Genomic DNA, 16,227 nt, shown 5'->3' on the forward strand with positions numbered 1-16,227 from the left:
ACCACAAGCAGCCCCTTAAGTTGCCACCATGCCACCAAACGGGGACAGGACCACCCCCCGTAACTACCCGACTCTCCCCTCGGTGAAGGACAGACGCTGCACACGCTGGACAGGCAGGGCTCTGCTATTTATTGAGCTCTAGATCTGTATGTACATCCATTTACAGCGCTTGGTTTGGTGACAGTGTGACAACAGGACGTGCGTGACAGCCTGCCCCAGCTCGGCCGACCCGAGGAGGTGCTCCCAGTCACAGCCCGGGTGCGCCAGTTCATCCCAGCAAGGGAGCACCGTGGGGAGATGAGTCCTTGGGCAGCTGAGCCCAGAGTGAAAAGCTGAGAATCCCAAAGGCTGCAGAGGCAGAGCCAGGCTCATCCCCGGCTCTCAGTTGCCCGTCTACTCTCGGTCTAGACAGGATCAGAGAAAAGGAGGCACGGGACTCCGAGTCCTACCTCGAGCTGGCCAACTCGATACTCCAACAGCGGCGATGCTGGGGCTGTACCGGAGGAACTGGAGCCCCCTTGGGGAGGAAGTTTACCCCTTGGAGAGGAGATGGTGTAAGCAAGAGCTTCTCGAACACACTACAGACTACAGCACCACGTACTGCAACTATTTCTACTTGTTTGTCACTGGAGAAACGGCCCCCTCCCACATGCCTGGACCTGTTCTTGAGCAGAGTGACTTCGCGGAGCCTGCTTCTCCCAGGCACCATCCCTCTGACACGCACTCACCTGGCAGGAAAGCACGTACGTGTCTGCCTTAGCTGATGAAAGCCAAACAGTCTGTGCTGAGGCAAAATGTCCTCAGCTGGGAGAAGCCAGCGCTCCCGAGGAAAACATGTTCTTCTTCTGGTTCTGCGACCAGTGGGCAGCCAAGGACACAGCTTTCAGTTTCCCATGCTCATGGCAGGTAAAGATGAAACACTGAACTGATCAGCACATGTTAGCATGAACAAACATTGCCTAAAACTGGCAGAGAATGAGCAGGACACCACTCACACTACTCCGACCTATAAGGCTACGAGCAGGACTAGGCACTTTTTTTTTTCCCACGTTTTCTAGGAAAAAAAGTGGATCTGGGACGTAAATAACTTCTCTAGTTCAACCCGCCAAGTCAGGCCACGTCCTACCATACCAGCTACTGCCAGGAGCTGAAAACGCATGAGCAGGGAGAAGGTGTTTGTGCTGCATGTTCCTGAGTTGGCAGCCTGACACAGCACCCAAAACAGGCTATCTGACACAGGCACCTCTGAAACACTGGCTCTTGAGCAGAAAGGTCTCCCTGTGACCCCGGAGCATCATCCTGGAGCTCTTCCTTAGGAAGTTTGTGGTGAGTCGCTCAGTGAAGACAGAAGGACAAGCTAGAAAGTGAAGTAACTACTCCTCTTTTAAATGCAGTACCAGCAAGCTACACACGAGGGAAAAACTGGGGACTTTTTAGCTCGTGAACACCACCAGGCACTTGCAAACCTGCAAGGCAGACATTCCTGTGAGGAAGAGGAAGATTGTCACAATGCAGTCTCTGATGGGCAACAAGGGGAGTGTGTGGGTGGGAGCCAGCCTGTCCTCTGCCCCATGGAAGTGAAATATGTAAAAGTTTCCCTCAACCTTAGAGACAGCAGAGATGAGATGAGCAAGGGTGCACCAACCAGGGGTGGTCTCCTGTTGCAGATGGCCCACTTCGATGACGTATACCCTTGCATACTGGCTCAGGCCAGACCAACAAGCTGGACTGGTAAGCTGAGAATTTCTCCTCCTTCAGTGATTTGATGGCTTGGTTCAAACAACACTTTCTGACATCTGAAACCAGCAGCGATCAGGGTACGCTCTCTTGGGAATCTGGTTTATATCCTCCCAAAACTCCCAGTGGGATGGCAATGGATTTGACCTACAGGGTGGAGGGAGGGTTGATCCAGGCTGCTCGAAAAGAGCAGCCCTTGCCTGGGGTCAGAGCTCTCCTGTGGAACAGACAACAACCTCAACCCAGAACTGCCTCACACAGCTGGACCCATTTTATTACTTTGGTTGTGAGCTCTCCCCACCTCTGCTACGAAGGTTTCCAGTGCATCTTCCCTGAGGCTGCGGAGGGAATCTCCCATTGCTACGTGACAGAAAGAGCTGCCCACCCCCGTGGCACCTTACAGAATTGCTTCCTCCTTCTCCACATGCCGATCACCTCTTCTCAGCCACAGTCCTGTTGAAACACATGCCTTTGGGATCAAACACACAGCAGCAAGGCTCTCCCCTGGAAGAAATGCAGTCTGTTCTGCAGGTGAAAGGCGAGGGGCGATCAGCCGCGGATCCACGGTGTCCCTGCGAGACAGGCCCATCTCTGGTCAGCCCTGCGCAGCTGCTGCTCCCCTGCTTCAGGAGATCGTAGAGAATTCCTTCAGCAGGAGCTCCTGGCTCAGCGTGTTGAAAGCAAGGTTCTTCCTCACGTTGATGCTGATGGACCGCACCTGACAGAGACAAAACAAGATGGTTTAGCCGAGGGACTCGTCTTGGCTCCCGGTGGGCATGGCACTGCTGACACTGCTGACCTCTGTGCTCAGCATGAACTGTTCTGCATGCTGGTACAGCTCTGAGAAGTTCTGTACTGAGACTCCACCTTGGCAAGATATCCCTGAAGATTAGCTGCTTTCTGGGATGACAAGAGGGTTTAAAGTGATATCCCAGGAAGGATAGAAAATTCAAAGTAAGAAAGGGATGGGAGAGGATGCTCTGCTTGGATGCATGAGCTAGCAAGACCTGATGTGTTCCCTGTTTGTGGGCAAAGTACAGGGAAATCAAGCACTTCCAGGCTGCAGCTGGAAGAGCATTTTCTGAGAGTGCCAACCAGCATTCTTCTGGATAGCTGCAGTGCCATGGCCTGTCCTGCTCCAGAACCCCTAGAGCCAAAGATACAGGGTCAAGGAGAGGAGAGAGGACATGCTACTGTGCTGTAAACACAAATTACAGCCCAAGCTGGCAGGAAACCATGGGTTTGGAGCCAGCTGTCCGTATTCTGTGCTGAGTGCCCTACCCTCAAAGTTGGATCACGGGCTGTCGCTGAAGAAGCATCTTTATCCCTTAACGATGTCCGACTTGTGGTCACCCACACAGCCTGCGAGAAAGAGGTGGGCAGACCCGTGGCAGAGCAGCTTCCTTTCCCGCTGTGTGCCTGCAGACTTGCTGGCCGAACGCGCCAGCCCCAGTCTGGGCTCAGTCTCAGCTGCACTCAGCAATGAGAAAACAGAGTCAAACATCGTCTGTGGCAGCGCCTGTGCAGCAGTGACGGGGAGCAAAACTGACACAAGCTCATCCAAACAACAGGATTACAGCTCCCAGAGACCCGGAGCCTGTGGTAATAAGGTTGTTGATGACCTGGTTAGTGTTTTGTGCTTTTTAAAAGCACTGGGGGATGAATTAAATAAAAGTAGAATGAGGAATCCAAACACTGGGGGCTGGAAAAGAAATTAGTGTTCATGCTGTTGAAGGTCCCACCTGCTGCCCTGGAGGGAAGGGCAGAAAGCTCCCCAAAAGGCTGAATGCGTTAAAGAGTGGGAAACAAAACATGGAAGATTAAAAGGGAAAGTTGGGAAATGAACCCCAATAAAACCCACTGCACTGACCCTAGCAACACGAGCAAGCTAGCAAAGGGGTCTGGACTTAAAGATGGCTTATTTAAGATCTAGGTCTCCAGAAGACCCACCTGCGCTGGGTGGTCTCCCCACCAGGAAATGGGAGCCCTGCTCATAGGATCTGGCCCCACTCAATTTGTATACACACACTGGTCTCTAAGACGGAGGAGGCAGCAGTCTCTGCAAGCCCAGAAAGGGAAGCTGGAGTGACGAACGATGAGAGCACAGGCTTAGCAGAAATTGTAGCTATGGGGCAGAGCACAAGAAATTAAAATTGTTTAATTTGCAAAGAGGAGGGTTAGGGGGAATAGAGCAAACACTCGGCAGTATGTAAAACGAGGTCAGGAAGAGAACAGTGAGTAATATTTCTCTGACTCCCCAGGGATGGGGCAAGAAATGCTCAGCTTAATTTAAGACAAAAGATATACACCGGAAAAGAGGAAATTCTTTTAACCCTGCGGGTTGGGAAGCAATGAAACAGATTAGCTTGGGCCAGTGTGGAGCTGTTTTCACTTAAAGATAGCTCCAGGTTTCAAGAGGAGCTTACTCACAAACTTTGGTCAAGAGCGGTGTAGGTGGCCTTCGATCTGCTTGAACAGAAGTTTGGGAAAGGAGCGGGCATAACAACACAAGATGACCCTGACATTTCTGTACATCTCTGCCCAACATTTGTATTTTTATTTATTTTTCGCTCCAAGATAGCAAGCAGCTCTGAGCTGACCAGCTCAAAAGGTAAGAATAGCTCAAATGAGAGTTAAATTGAGTTATCCTCAGCACAGGGAGCTGGAGCTCATTTCTCTTTTGGGAAGAGCAGACAGTGACACGGGGAGGTGTCTGCCTGTAGAAGGAGAAACTTCAGACACTTCCCGCAGTCTAGCTGAACTGCTCTATTCACGACGCTACACCCCAGGAGTCCTCCCAGCTCCTGGTGCAGCAGGCAGCTCGGGCACGGCTGCCAGCATGGAAGCTACCAGAACTCTTCAGAGAGGCTTGTACAAGCCTCAGAAAGTAAACCCAGAGTTTAACATTTATCCTGCAAGGAAATAAAGGCAGAGCGTGTCCTCTCTTGCTTCTGTACAGAGCATGCTGAAGAGCTTTTAAATTTGTTTTCTCCCCATTAGCAGCTTGGATCACATTTAGCCCATGGACTTCAAAGAAATTGGAAATGCACGAAATGCATCACCTGGAGAAAAAGGAGCAAAGGAAAGGATGAATGAATCAGGGGCATTAACTATGGGAGTAAAACATAATTCAGTTCTAGTTTTGTGTCATTATAGCTCGACTGGTGTAACACTGTACAGATACTCCTGTTTTGTAGCAAGCCCCACCAATTAAACCGGTTTCCAATCAACGAGCAGCTCTTAGGAGATTTGTACAATGGGAGGAGGTTTACGCTGACTACTATATCTAATTAAAAGTCAAATTAGTGTAATTTCCCCTGCAGAAATCAATCCTTAATCAGACTATTTTGAGACTCCGCTGAAAGGTACCTACAGACAGGGCGTTTTGGAAAGATGCTGAATCTCTTTCCACATATTCCTTCACATCCACACCATTCATTCTATCAAAGCAGCATGGACCTCAAATGACATCCTCAGGGTTTCAAAGAAACTGAAAAAAAAAGTGCTAGAAAACTTCCTAACTTCCTTCCTTTAGGTCCTCTCAAAGGCAGCACTACGGGCCAGAAAGCCCAATTGATAAAAACACTCTGCACATCACCTTCCACCACAATGTGGCTGCAGTATTGCAGGCCTTTGAAAGCTTCTTTGAAAAGGGAATGGGAGAAGAAAGCGAGATTTTTTCTTTGGGATTAGCAAGAAAGAGCAGCACAGAGGCAGAGCCAGAGAAGTGAAGCAGTGCATTAGCAAAGCACGTCAAAGGGGCGAGAACAAGATTGCTAAGCATAAAGGAGCCAAGAGAATGGCTTGGGGAAGTTTCTGCTCACCCATTTAATGGGAGCAAAGAGAGATGAAAAGAAGGCTGAAAAGCAAAATGGCTCCTGCATGTCATTCCCCACCGAGAAGGATTTGCTTTAATGTAATCCCACAGATAGAGAGAGGGATTAGAAAACCAGGCAGAATCTGGAAAGAATTGTTCGCAAACAGATCCCATTTAGGAAGACATGATGGGACCAGGATGAGTTTGGAAACCATAGAGGAAACCTCTAGGCTCCCCATCAGCCCTGCTCCTTTGGCAGAGCTCCTGAAACAATTTCACTTTGCCCCCTCCATGAAATCCTGCAACTCTCAGCAGTTAAGTACAATGCTCTGGGTACGGGAATATTACCCCACATCAGACCAGCAGCAGAAGCTGAAGACCCAGATGCCTAGCAAAAAGGAAGCCTATTACCTACTTTGAAGAGAACATGGGGAGGACAGGGCAGACCGGGGCCTTTTTGATGAGCTGTTAGAACAATTAATGAAGCCATCAGCTTCTGTGCACCTAGAGGAAAACCAGCGTGGAGGACAGGAGGCTAGCTGGGTCTGCCGAAGACAAATCGTAACAAATCAGGTTGACTTCCCGCTGTGTTGAGGGAACAGCTGAATGGGATGCAGGGGATTTTCTGTAGCTGTAAAAAAAACATTTAATAGGGTCCCAATTCTCAGGGCATCTAGAGAAGCATGGATTAGACAGTTTCACAACTGGGTCAATCAGCACGTTTAGACGGTAATTATTTGGGCTTTCATATGCTCTTGAGGAGAAGGTCCCAGGGGTACCTGGACCGGCGATTTTCAGAAGGCAGGACTGGATTATGGCGCTAAACTGATCCTTAAATCATACAAAATTTGGAGGAATCGCAGGTATTGGAAAAAAAGAGAGGCTAGAAATGAAGTAATTTTAGATAAATTGTTTGTAGCTGTGATGATCTTAAGACCGAGAATGTCATTTTAATCAATTGGCATGATCAGCTTGAGTTTCTGCCAGGCCAAACGGAAAGTGGGGCACGCAGGAAGCAAATCAGTCGTGCGGCCACGAGGCTGGGGAAGGAAAAAGCTGGCTGAGGAGGGCAGGAGCCCATGGGACAGAACAGCTGACAACAGAAACACGAATGTGTCTTATTTCCAGACTACAACAGTGGAAGAAGCCTGTGTCACAGTGAGGCTATCGTCAAATTTCTTTGCGTGTATTCCAGACACATTATCAAATAGCAGGGCAGGAGACAAGAACAGGCACAAAGGAGCAAAGAAAAACAAGAAGTGGTCAGAAATGATTTTTGCCCATATCCTACCCAATGGTAGCACTGCAACGACCTAAAAAACATTAAAAGGTTAAAAAGTATGCTGTGGAAAGAATCAAAAGCAATTCAGGCATGCCTGCTCCAGAGCAGAGGAGACAGAAGGAGGCGTAACCTTCCCAAACTCATGCAGGCTCGTGATGGAGTGGGCAGGCATCAGTTACTCATCAATCAGCAAGGACAGAGCTGGAAGAGAGAATCGGTTCTCAAACCGGTAAAAAAAGCTGCCAGTCAGAGGTCTCTCCTTTTGTTGAACACCGAGGTTGATTCAACAGCAAGGAAAAAGCAGGCTCTCCTCCGAGACACCAGCCACTACAAAAACCCTGTCTCCCTGGTGATGCAGCCATTGGACAAGAAATTGCCATGACCCAAGAGCTATAATGCAGCTCTCTGGAGCAGGGTGAGCAAACTGGTTTGCAGAAGAATACAACTACCAACCCACACTATATGGTCATAGTTTTGTCTTTGCTGCATTATTTTTTTTGTGTTTCTCCCTACCATTAGTCCTCTCCTCTGGCAGGAGGGGACATTTCTAGAGAATGCCTTCACTATCTTTGCCTGGGAACCCTGTTTTCTGAGTGATGGAGGAAAGCAATGTGCAGGCAGGTGTCTGACCAGCATCTCAGCCCCATAGTTTGTGGGCTAACAACAGTGAAAAGACCAATTTGCTCTGGGTGAAAAACCCAAGGTGGGAGCAATCAGCTTTTCCACCATGCACACTTACCACCACAGAGCACAGCAGAAGGAAGGGACAGAGACTATTTACTGGCCTGAGCAGTCTGTCGGTTCCTCCCCAGCCATACACTGCAGGGCAGGAAGCTCCAGGGAGGTTTCAGACCAGACGAGACATGCAGCATCTGTTCAGGTTCTATTCCTGCCCCATCTTTGGAGGCAGTCCAATGGAGTAACTAGGCTGCTCCGCTATACTCCGAATGCCACTGCCGAGGCCATAAACAAAAGCTTTGGAACAAGGCTGTTGATTCTGCAGAGTCAAGGCAGCTTACCAGCTCTTTGAAGAAGGCAGCCTCCTTATGCTGCTCCGAGTAGCGCTCGTACTGATCCAGCCCATCCTGCAGTTTCAGGGTCAGCGTGTCATAGTTGGAGCGTACCACTTCCAAAACCTGCCAAAGACAGAAGAGGAGTCAGCATCCACAGACGCCTTAGCATTGGAGGAACAAGGCTGTGACAGAGCACAGCTCTGGCACCTGTTTTTGTAACATGCACGGCTTTAACAGCCAATATTTGGTACATGAATAATAACATGGAGGTGGGCACGAAAACATTCCTAATGCCAGTAAGGAACAGTCCTGAAATTTACAGAATTTCTCCATTCATAACAGTGGATGAGCCCATAACTACAACAACAGTTTCCCAAACACAATTACGTCAGCAGGAGAGGTAGACATGACCTCATTAAATCAAGCAGCTAATTACCGTGCGTACACCCAAACGTAACACAATAGGCACTACATAAACATAGGTTTGCCTGACCCCTAGGTCACAACAATGCTAATTTTGCCAGCACACCACCCTCCTGGCTTACTAATTACAATTCACAACCTGCTTAAATGTCAGCTTCTACAGCTGCTCAGGTCAGCCTCCATACAGAGCACTGCGCTTCTCTCCTAAAGGGAACAAATTTCTGATGGACACTAAGGTAAGACCAAGCCTGTTACAGGCTCTGGCATTAGAAAAAAGTAGAGACACAAATCCAGGTCTCCCTGCCCAGGAGATGCTTTCTTATTGTCTGGCTTCGCTGCAACCAAAGCACTCCAGTTCACATTGACGCCTTACTCTGCTCCCAGCACTGGGCTCTACTTGTAAATTCACAGTTACGTGTCTCTGTCCTATTGAACTATTCATTTTCCTAACTAGGGAGCACCAAGAGGGACTCCCACACTGCTTTATAGCTTCAGAGCACTGCATGGACAAATTCATTCCTCAAAGCATTTGTAAGATGGTAAGTGACAATAATCTCCCTACCAGGAACCATATAGCTCGGTACTCCTGGGCAAAACATATGCTTGAAACAATTCTCTTAAACACATGAACCTCTTTCCTAGGCTGTTACCACTTGATCTCAGAGCTAAACAGAAGCACAGGAAGAATAACAACATCAGAAGTTCGCATTGCAGTAGCTTACACTCACGAAAAGCCTCAGCCAGGAGCACAACATAGGGCATAAGGTGCAAAAGAAGAGTCCCGGTCCCAGGGCATTCATGACTCGGGAGAGATCCTAAGAAAAGCATTGCAGAGGATGCAAGACAGCAAACAGTGACCAGGGCAATAAGGAACTCTATCTTCTCCTCTTGTCCTCCCAACAACACAAACACTACCCTCAATTGTCTTTTTAGGCAGCTGGCAGCTCCTGCCCTTTACAGGACTGAATTGTGTCCTTCCATCTCTTACTCTACAAATCCTAGGCTTGCTTGGAATCCCTTCAAATGCTTTTCCATGTTTTATTTCCCCAAAACTTTGCCTGTAGCAGTTGTACACAAATGCACACTCATGCAAACACCTCGAAGCAGGTTAGTGCCAGGGTCCCACTAAGGCAGAAAACCAAGGGCATCACCCAAACGAGGACTGGGCATAAAAAAGGGGCCCAGAAGCGGTTCCCTGGCGAGATGGTCCCATGGCAGCCTCTTTGTGCAGATCAACCGTCCTCCGGCATTGCAGAGGCAAGCTAGGGATAGGAATCAGGATTTTGCAAGGTTATTTAAGAACAGCCTGTCAGTGTCCTGCTGCTGCAAGAGCACGCAGCCTCCTCTCCGGGAGGACTCATTTCCTAATTCTGTTTGTCAGCTCCGCTGGCAGAGAGGAATAACTCCCTGCAGTAACAGCCATCTCCAAATTCAGCCTGGCCCTCTTATTCCTGCCTGCAGAACTTGTGAGAAGCAGCGCAGAGCCAAGAGCAACGATGGAAGAAAGAAGGCTGGGTACAGGAATAATTTACTCTGGGGTGCAAGTATCCACTGGAGATGGAGATTGATAGCACAACACACCTTCTGGCAGCTTACGTCGACCAGAGGGCTGTCCTCCTGTCAATCCAAGGGAGCCAAATTGACCAAAATTAGTAAAATGCAGGGGAGAAACCCTGTTTAAAGGTGAGGAGTACAACAGGCTTCTCCAGCAGTAATTCAGGGCTTTTACCCCAGCTATCCCCAGCTCCGCATGTGTCCCCTACCAACACACACCCTGTGCTCCCCGTGCCCCTACATGCAGTGTCACACAGCATGCCCAGACAACGGATGTACGTGCTTCTCCACAAAGCAGCTGCTTTCTTCCTTGCCAGCTCTCCGTAGTTCTCTCCAGACACTCAGCAGGGACCTCCTCAAACCCTGGTGAGCAGTAGTAAACCCTGAGGGCAGCGGTGAGCTCTGTAGGCAGCACCCTGCAAACCAGCCCTCCTGTGCCACCTCCGAGAGGCGGCTAACAGCCCCGTTTGATGCTCTAGGAGACGGACGGGGAAAGGGGCCCCAAAGTCCCTGCTGTGCTACCCACTCCTTATCGTGATCTCTGTAAACTTGAGATCAGCTTATCCCTTTAGCTGCGTATGTTCGTTGGCTTCCACTCCTTATCTCTTTTAATTATGAAATAAAGCTTAAAAAGAAAGGGTGAGTTAAAAATAAACAGCTTTTCTTCACTGCCTAATAATTTCCCTTTCTTGCTGCTGCTGAAAAAAAAATGCTACGTGGGATCTGAGATAAACCCACTCACAGATCATTTCACTTCATATTCCATAATGGATAGGAACTGTTACTGAGATTAGGACCTGCCATCCTTGAGACAATTTCATCTGCTCTTTAAGATGCAGCTGCGAGACAGAGGGGAGGTTAAAGAGCAGCAGAAGGTATTAAAAGCATCTAACACGAAGGTTTGAAAGGCATCAGCTTTCCATCCAGATGACAAATACGCACATCCTCTGTGTAACACAATATTCTCATCCTTTGCCCTTTTTACACCTTCTTTGACTTCTGCTCAGGAAAACTACTGCAAGGATGCTCTTGTACATTGAATACACAAGAGCTTTATCTGTCAGAAAGAAAAGACCTGGGAGAATTTAACTTGGAGACTGAAGCATTTCTTTTTCCAGATCCTGTCCAAGTTGCTTTCCCCAGAAGCCTCCATGGAAGACCAGAAAACATCATTCCCTATATAGTGAAGTACAAAGAATCCAAAAAGTAAGTGACTTTTAGCTGGCCTCTTCCAGGTGGATCTTAAATGGACATCCAGTTTTAAAATCTCACAAGCAGCTGAGAGAACACCACCTCAAGCGTCAGGCAAGTAGAGAGGAAAATGGACCGCAGATGACTTCTTAGGAAGTCGCTAAGGAGCTTCTTAACAAGTAACAGGGGAAGATAAGACATGGCATCCCTCAGATAGCAAGGATGAAAATGCAGGGCAATTTTTTTATTTTTATTTTTAAATGCTTTACTGCATCTTTACAAAGGAAGAAAAAAATAAGCAGAGTCACAAGCTAAATCTTCTTTTAAGACTGATCCCTCTAAGATAGCCTACAAAAAAGCATTATGACAGAAGTGAGCAACTCAGATACGGTGCAATGCAAGATAAATGAAGGCTGCTGAATTCTTTTCCTGCAGCTACCTGTATCAGCCCCAGAGGCTACGTTCTCTCATTTACTCCAATGCAACAAACCAGAAGTCAGTGGAGCTGCACCACTGTAATTTAAAGATAATTTGCCATCAAATTAACCCAGTGCCCCACAACTCCCTCACTGACTGCTTTACAGAAGTGCCAGACAAAAGCTAGCGATTCAGGCCCCCACGTATGTGTATGTGCCCCCAAACCCAGCCTTGCAGGAGCTGCTCTGAACAGGCAGTGCCTTCTGCAGCACTCAGAGGATTTCAGCATCCTCCTGCATCTGTACCTGCCATGTCCCGTCACTCCTCTTCCCAGCGACTGTCACAGCCAACCTGTAACAAGAGGCACCCCCCTGGGTAACACAGCAGGAATCTTGGGGCTGCCTTCCATTGGAGGGGGTGATACAGGGCTCAGCTGTCTGCAGGATCCCGCCCATGCCAGATGGCTGCACCCACAGGAACAGGATGATTTATTTTACAGAGTTGTTGGCTCCTTACTTTGCTGCATCCACCAGCATACTGCTTCCTTGCAATCTAGATGGACAGCCCCTGAAGAATCAGTGCATCTTAGCCATGGGCACTGGAACCCATTTGCCCCTGCCCTGAAATTTTCCATTTTCAAAACAGACCGTGCTTTGCTGTACCACTATCTACGCACAGACCGCTTCCTTACTGCACCAGGGCTGTTTCTCTGACTGATGCTCAACAAGAACTGACCTGCTGCACCACCCCAGAAGAGACCAGACCTGGAATAGCCTTTTCTGGGGAAAGCACAGGATGGTGCACAGCAGTACCTGACCAGGAGAACGCAGCCCCAGTTAGCAGCAAAGCCAGAGATTCCACTGCTAGGGCAGTTCTCTCTAACGGGCAGCACACAGAATTGGGGCCCATCTCTCTAGCAGGCACAGCACACTTCACTAATCAGTAACTTTTTAATCTGCAGAATCTTTCCTCACCCACAGCTCTACTGACTTTACAATATAACATCAGAGAACGCCACCAATTTGTGGCGCCCAGCAACAAACCTGGCAGCGTGCTGATTCTGGGAAGCGTGCACAAGTAATGAGAGAAAAACAGGAAAACCAGAAGCAAGAAGAAAGCAAGGTCTCTGCACAGTCTTGCTAATCAGAGCAGAAGAGGATAAGAATGCAATCAGTCAGCAGTGCCAGCACCTCGCTAGAGCCTCTCCAGCCTGCAAGATGGTCATTAGCTCCCATGGCACAAAAGCAGCTGGAAGAGAACCAACCGACTGATCTTGCGTTAAGCAAAAGGCCAAAAAAATCCCCAGGTTAAAATATTCTCCCCCCATATCCATGCTCAAAGCCTTGTGGCTTACAAGGATGGGGCTTGGGGGGGGCTCTCCAGATCAGGCTAGCAAGTCCTCACAAGATGGAGAAGCCAGGTGTGTGTCCCAGCTGTCCCACGCTGGAGGACGGAGCAACCAGTCTATGGGATGGATACGTGCTGGCAATCCCAATGCTACTGCATGGACACAGCATGGGGACACACAAATGTGCCTCCTGTCTTCTGTAGGATGTTCTGGGCACTCCACCACCTGAGGGAATTATGGCAATCCCACCTCCAAAACTCAGGCAAAGATCAGAAACACCATGAGCAAACCCAGCAGTTTGTCCCTTCAGCTCACAGGAAGGAGGCTGTAAGAAAGAGACATTAGGGTTCTCCTTTTCCAGAAAAAAGGAATAGGAATGTGTATCTTATGCTAGAGTCCTCAAAGTGGATTGCTTACTCCAGGTTTCGTACAGATCTTCCCCCCCCCCCCACTAATCTGCACAAGCAGCTCATGGTTCCTGAGTGTTTTTCCTAGTGAATTCAACCGCATAGCAACATTTCTCACTGTAATGAAACGGCTGCTGCCACCTGGACTACAAAGAGGCTATTGCCTCTCCATAATAAAGTGCCAGATAATTGACATAAATTTTACAGTAGTATCTTCTAATTAATATGGAAAATCTTTTTTTTTTTTTTTGTTCCAAATGGCATCACACTTCTCGCAGAGCAACTGAAAAGTTGCTGATGCAGGCTGGAATCTCTGCTGGAATTAATCCCCAGAAGCGCCAAAGACAAAGCACATAACTAAATAATTAGAAGTTAAGTAAAAACACACACACACAGCTGCCGCATTTCCCACCAGACTCTGCCCAGACCCCTGCCACAACTATCTCCGTCTCCTCTCCCTCCTGCACCGTCTGCAGGAGCCAGGCTCAGAGAGGATGCACACAGGTGTGCTGGAAGCAGCTCCCAGTGCCCATCGTGGGACACGCAGCAGCACAGAGCTTTGGTCTGACCCAGCACTACCTTACCTTTGCAGCTGTCCTGGAGCTAAACGCAGTGCTGGTGCTTCAGCACCACCCTTGGCCCCCAAGCTGATCAAGCCATGGGTAATAATTCCACATTCATGAAGGCTAGGAGGAGGAGGAGGAGGAGGAGGATGCTATGACAGTCTAACAATTCAGATACCTCTGGTATGCCCTATACAGCACACATCCACAGACCCAGAGGATGCAGAGTAGATCTGGTGAACACAGGGGGAAGGACAAAGATCTGGGCATGAGATGCAAGTATATATAGGCATGCTACATGTGCAAGATATGCAACCTGCTGCCATTCCTGCTCCAGTGCCCCAGATGCCCTACATCGAGCACCTGCTGCCTGTACTACATGCAAGTGAAGGACCCACAGCCACCTCCTGCTGCTGGCTGAGAGAGTTCAGCCAACACAGCCCCCACCGGCTCACACAACTGTCGCTCTCAGGGGAGGAAGAAGCAGCCTGTCTAACCCGAGGGCAGGAAAAATTCCTGGAAGGAGGGCTTTTCCAACAACAAAAAAATCCAACTAACCCAAAAGATTAAGTGATAGTAACTAAGGGCAAACCTCCCCTCTGAGGTATGAGCCAGAACTTATATATATTTTATATCCGTTACATATATCCTCTTCTAAGGATCAGTAAGGCTCTCCCAGAAACGGCTGCCATGCTTTGAGCTCTGCTAGCAGAAATTACATCCTGTTTTTGGACAAGAGTTATTTACTCCAGAAATGTCTTCAAATCACAATCTATTAGAAGCCTAAAGGTGTTCAGCTCTATTGGGATATTTCTGAATGCTGTGTGATTTCCAGACTGGTTGGATCAGCGAGTCTTTTCCCATTGTTAAACAGTGTCAGACAACAATCTATGGAGGATCTGACCTCACGGATACCAAAGCCAAAGCATTATCTAGCTCCACCAAGAGGAAGCTGTAAACGTGCAATGAAGTCCCCACGCCAAGCTCTTGTACATGAATGAACATCCACATACAATGCTGGCATTTCTAAAGCTCACACAGGGAAAAAAAGTTACAGATCATGAACGTAATTACATTAAAAATTATCAATTAATAAAATAGACACCCTTCAGAGCAGGCTTCTAGACCTAGATGGTGAGATCTGCCAGGAACTGGAAGAGGTCCACTAAGCTCGCCTGTTGTTAGAAATTTTGTGAGGAAGGCAGGCAGCAGACAGGATGATGGCAGGAGCATAAACCCCCCGAGATAGATAGATTTGCTATTTTGGAGTTACAGCCCATTTTGGAGTTGTGAACCCTTATCTCCAGCTGGTGGCATTTATGAAAACATTTCTCACTGCTAGGTATGTAAGAGCACTTGCTATTCTGCCAAGGCTCGAAACGCACTGCAGATAGCTACGGACCGGACCGTTAATTTTTTTATTTCCCCATTGTGCTTACAATTAACTTAAGTGCTGAAATGTGATGGGCTGTTCGAAGGGAAGCTTTTATCTAGCAGCTGCATTCTAGCACAGCAATAAATCAACTGCTGTCACCAGCACATCGGACAAGAAGAAGAGCATCCTTACACTCACTGTGCATGCTACCTGTTCAGCCAAACTGGCAGGCCAGCATTCTGCAAACGAATGCTCTGATTTGTGTACATTTGTTGGTGCAACCCTCTCTTTAGAGGAGGATCTTGTCTCCCTGAACACAGAGAGAAAACTGTCAGCAGCAGCTCTCCAGCACAGCAGTTAACTGACCAAAGAAGATCAGTAACCCTGGTGCCCAAAGCAAGATAAAAGTTTAAAACTGTTTCTAAGGATGGAAGTTGTGAGCTGCTGCTCCAGCTGAACTGAGAAGCTAGGACACACGAAGCTGTTACAGAAATCAAAGACAGCTACAAGAACCTAAAAAACAGCAGCTGATGATTTTAAGAAAAGGTCAGAAAAAAATATACATATTTCTAGGGACAGCAGGCAGAAAGCATCCTGGCAAATTTTGAAACCAAAATACACAACTTTGGGTTCAGATTGCTTCAATTGGGTGCTAACAGCATACGTGGTGTACACCAGACAAAGAAGAAGATGAGGAAACTAGTTCTTAGTAAAGAAATTAAGATTTCCCTGAAGACAACTGTCTCAGAAATAAGGCTTTCCAGAGAACTGATTAGGACAGGGTATTCCAAAAACACCCTTGCCATTCAAGAGACAAAAGCAAGTGGACTGCTCCAGTTTGAAGGAAACCAAAATCTACTCATGCATCTACTTGTGCTCAAGGGTAAACAAGTGGGAGGCTTATTCTGGTTATGGTCTAACCAAACATCTACAATTGTGGGAGGTTTCTGGAACTATGTCACCTGTCCCAGGTTCACAAGAATCAGAAAAGGATGCAAGAGAGCTTGTGCTCCTCATGCAGCCACCACTGACTTCTACAGGATATACTGATTACAGACTGACTCAGAAAAAAAGCTCAAGAGGAGCCTGACTTGAAGATC

General features: G+C 48.0%; 1 protein-coding gene across 6 annotated transcripts in view; it reads right to left on the reverse strand.

The window, feature by feature from the left end:
• Positions 1–106: 106 nt before the first annotated feature.
• The window catches only part of ARMH3 (armadillo like helical domain containing 3), a 123,037-nt gene continuing 106,916 nt past the window's right edge, over positions 107–16,227 (reverse strand). For all 6 annotated transcript variants that reach the window (XM_035547566.1, XM_050711791.1, XM_050711792.1 and 3 more), the window contains 2 exons: positions 7,856–7,972; positions 107–2,455 (listed from right to left, as the gene is read on the reverse strand). In XM_035547566.1, the coding sequence (XP_035403459.1) occupies positions 2,363–2,455; positions 7,856–7,972 (210 nt within the window). In that variant the 3' untranslated portion in view covers positions 107–2,362. The remainder of the gene's footprint in view (positions 2,456–7,855; positions 7,973–16,227) is intronic.

Source organism: Cygnus atratus, chromosome 7 (genome assembly GCF_013377495.2).
Source record: "Cygnus atratus isolate AKBS03 ecotype Queensland, Australia chromosome 7, CAtr_DNAZoo_HiC_assembly, whole genome shotgun sequence".
Taxonomy (NCBI): domain Eukaryota; kingdom Metazoa; phylum Chordata; class Aves; order Anseriformes; family Anatidae; genus Cygnus; species Cygnus atratus.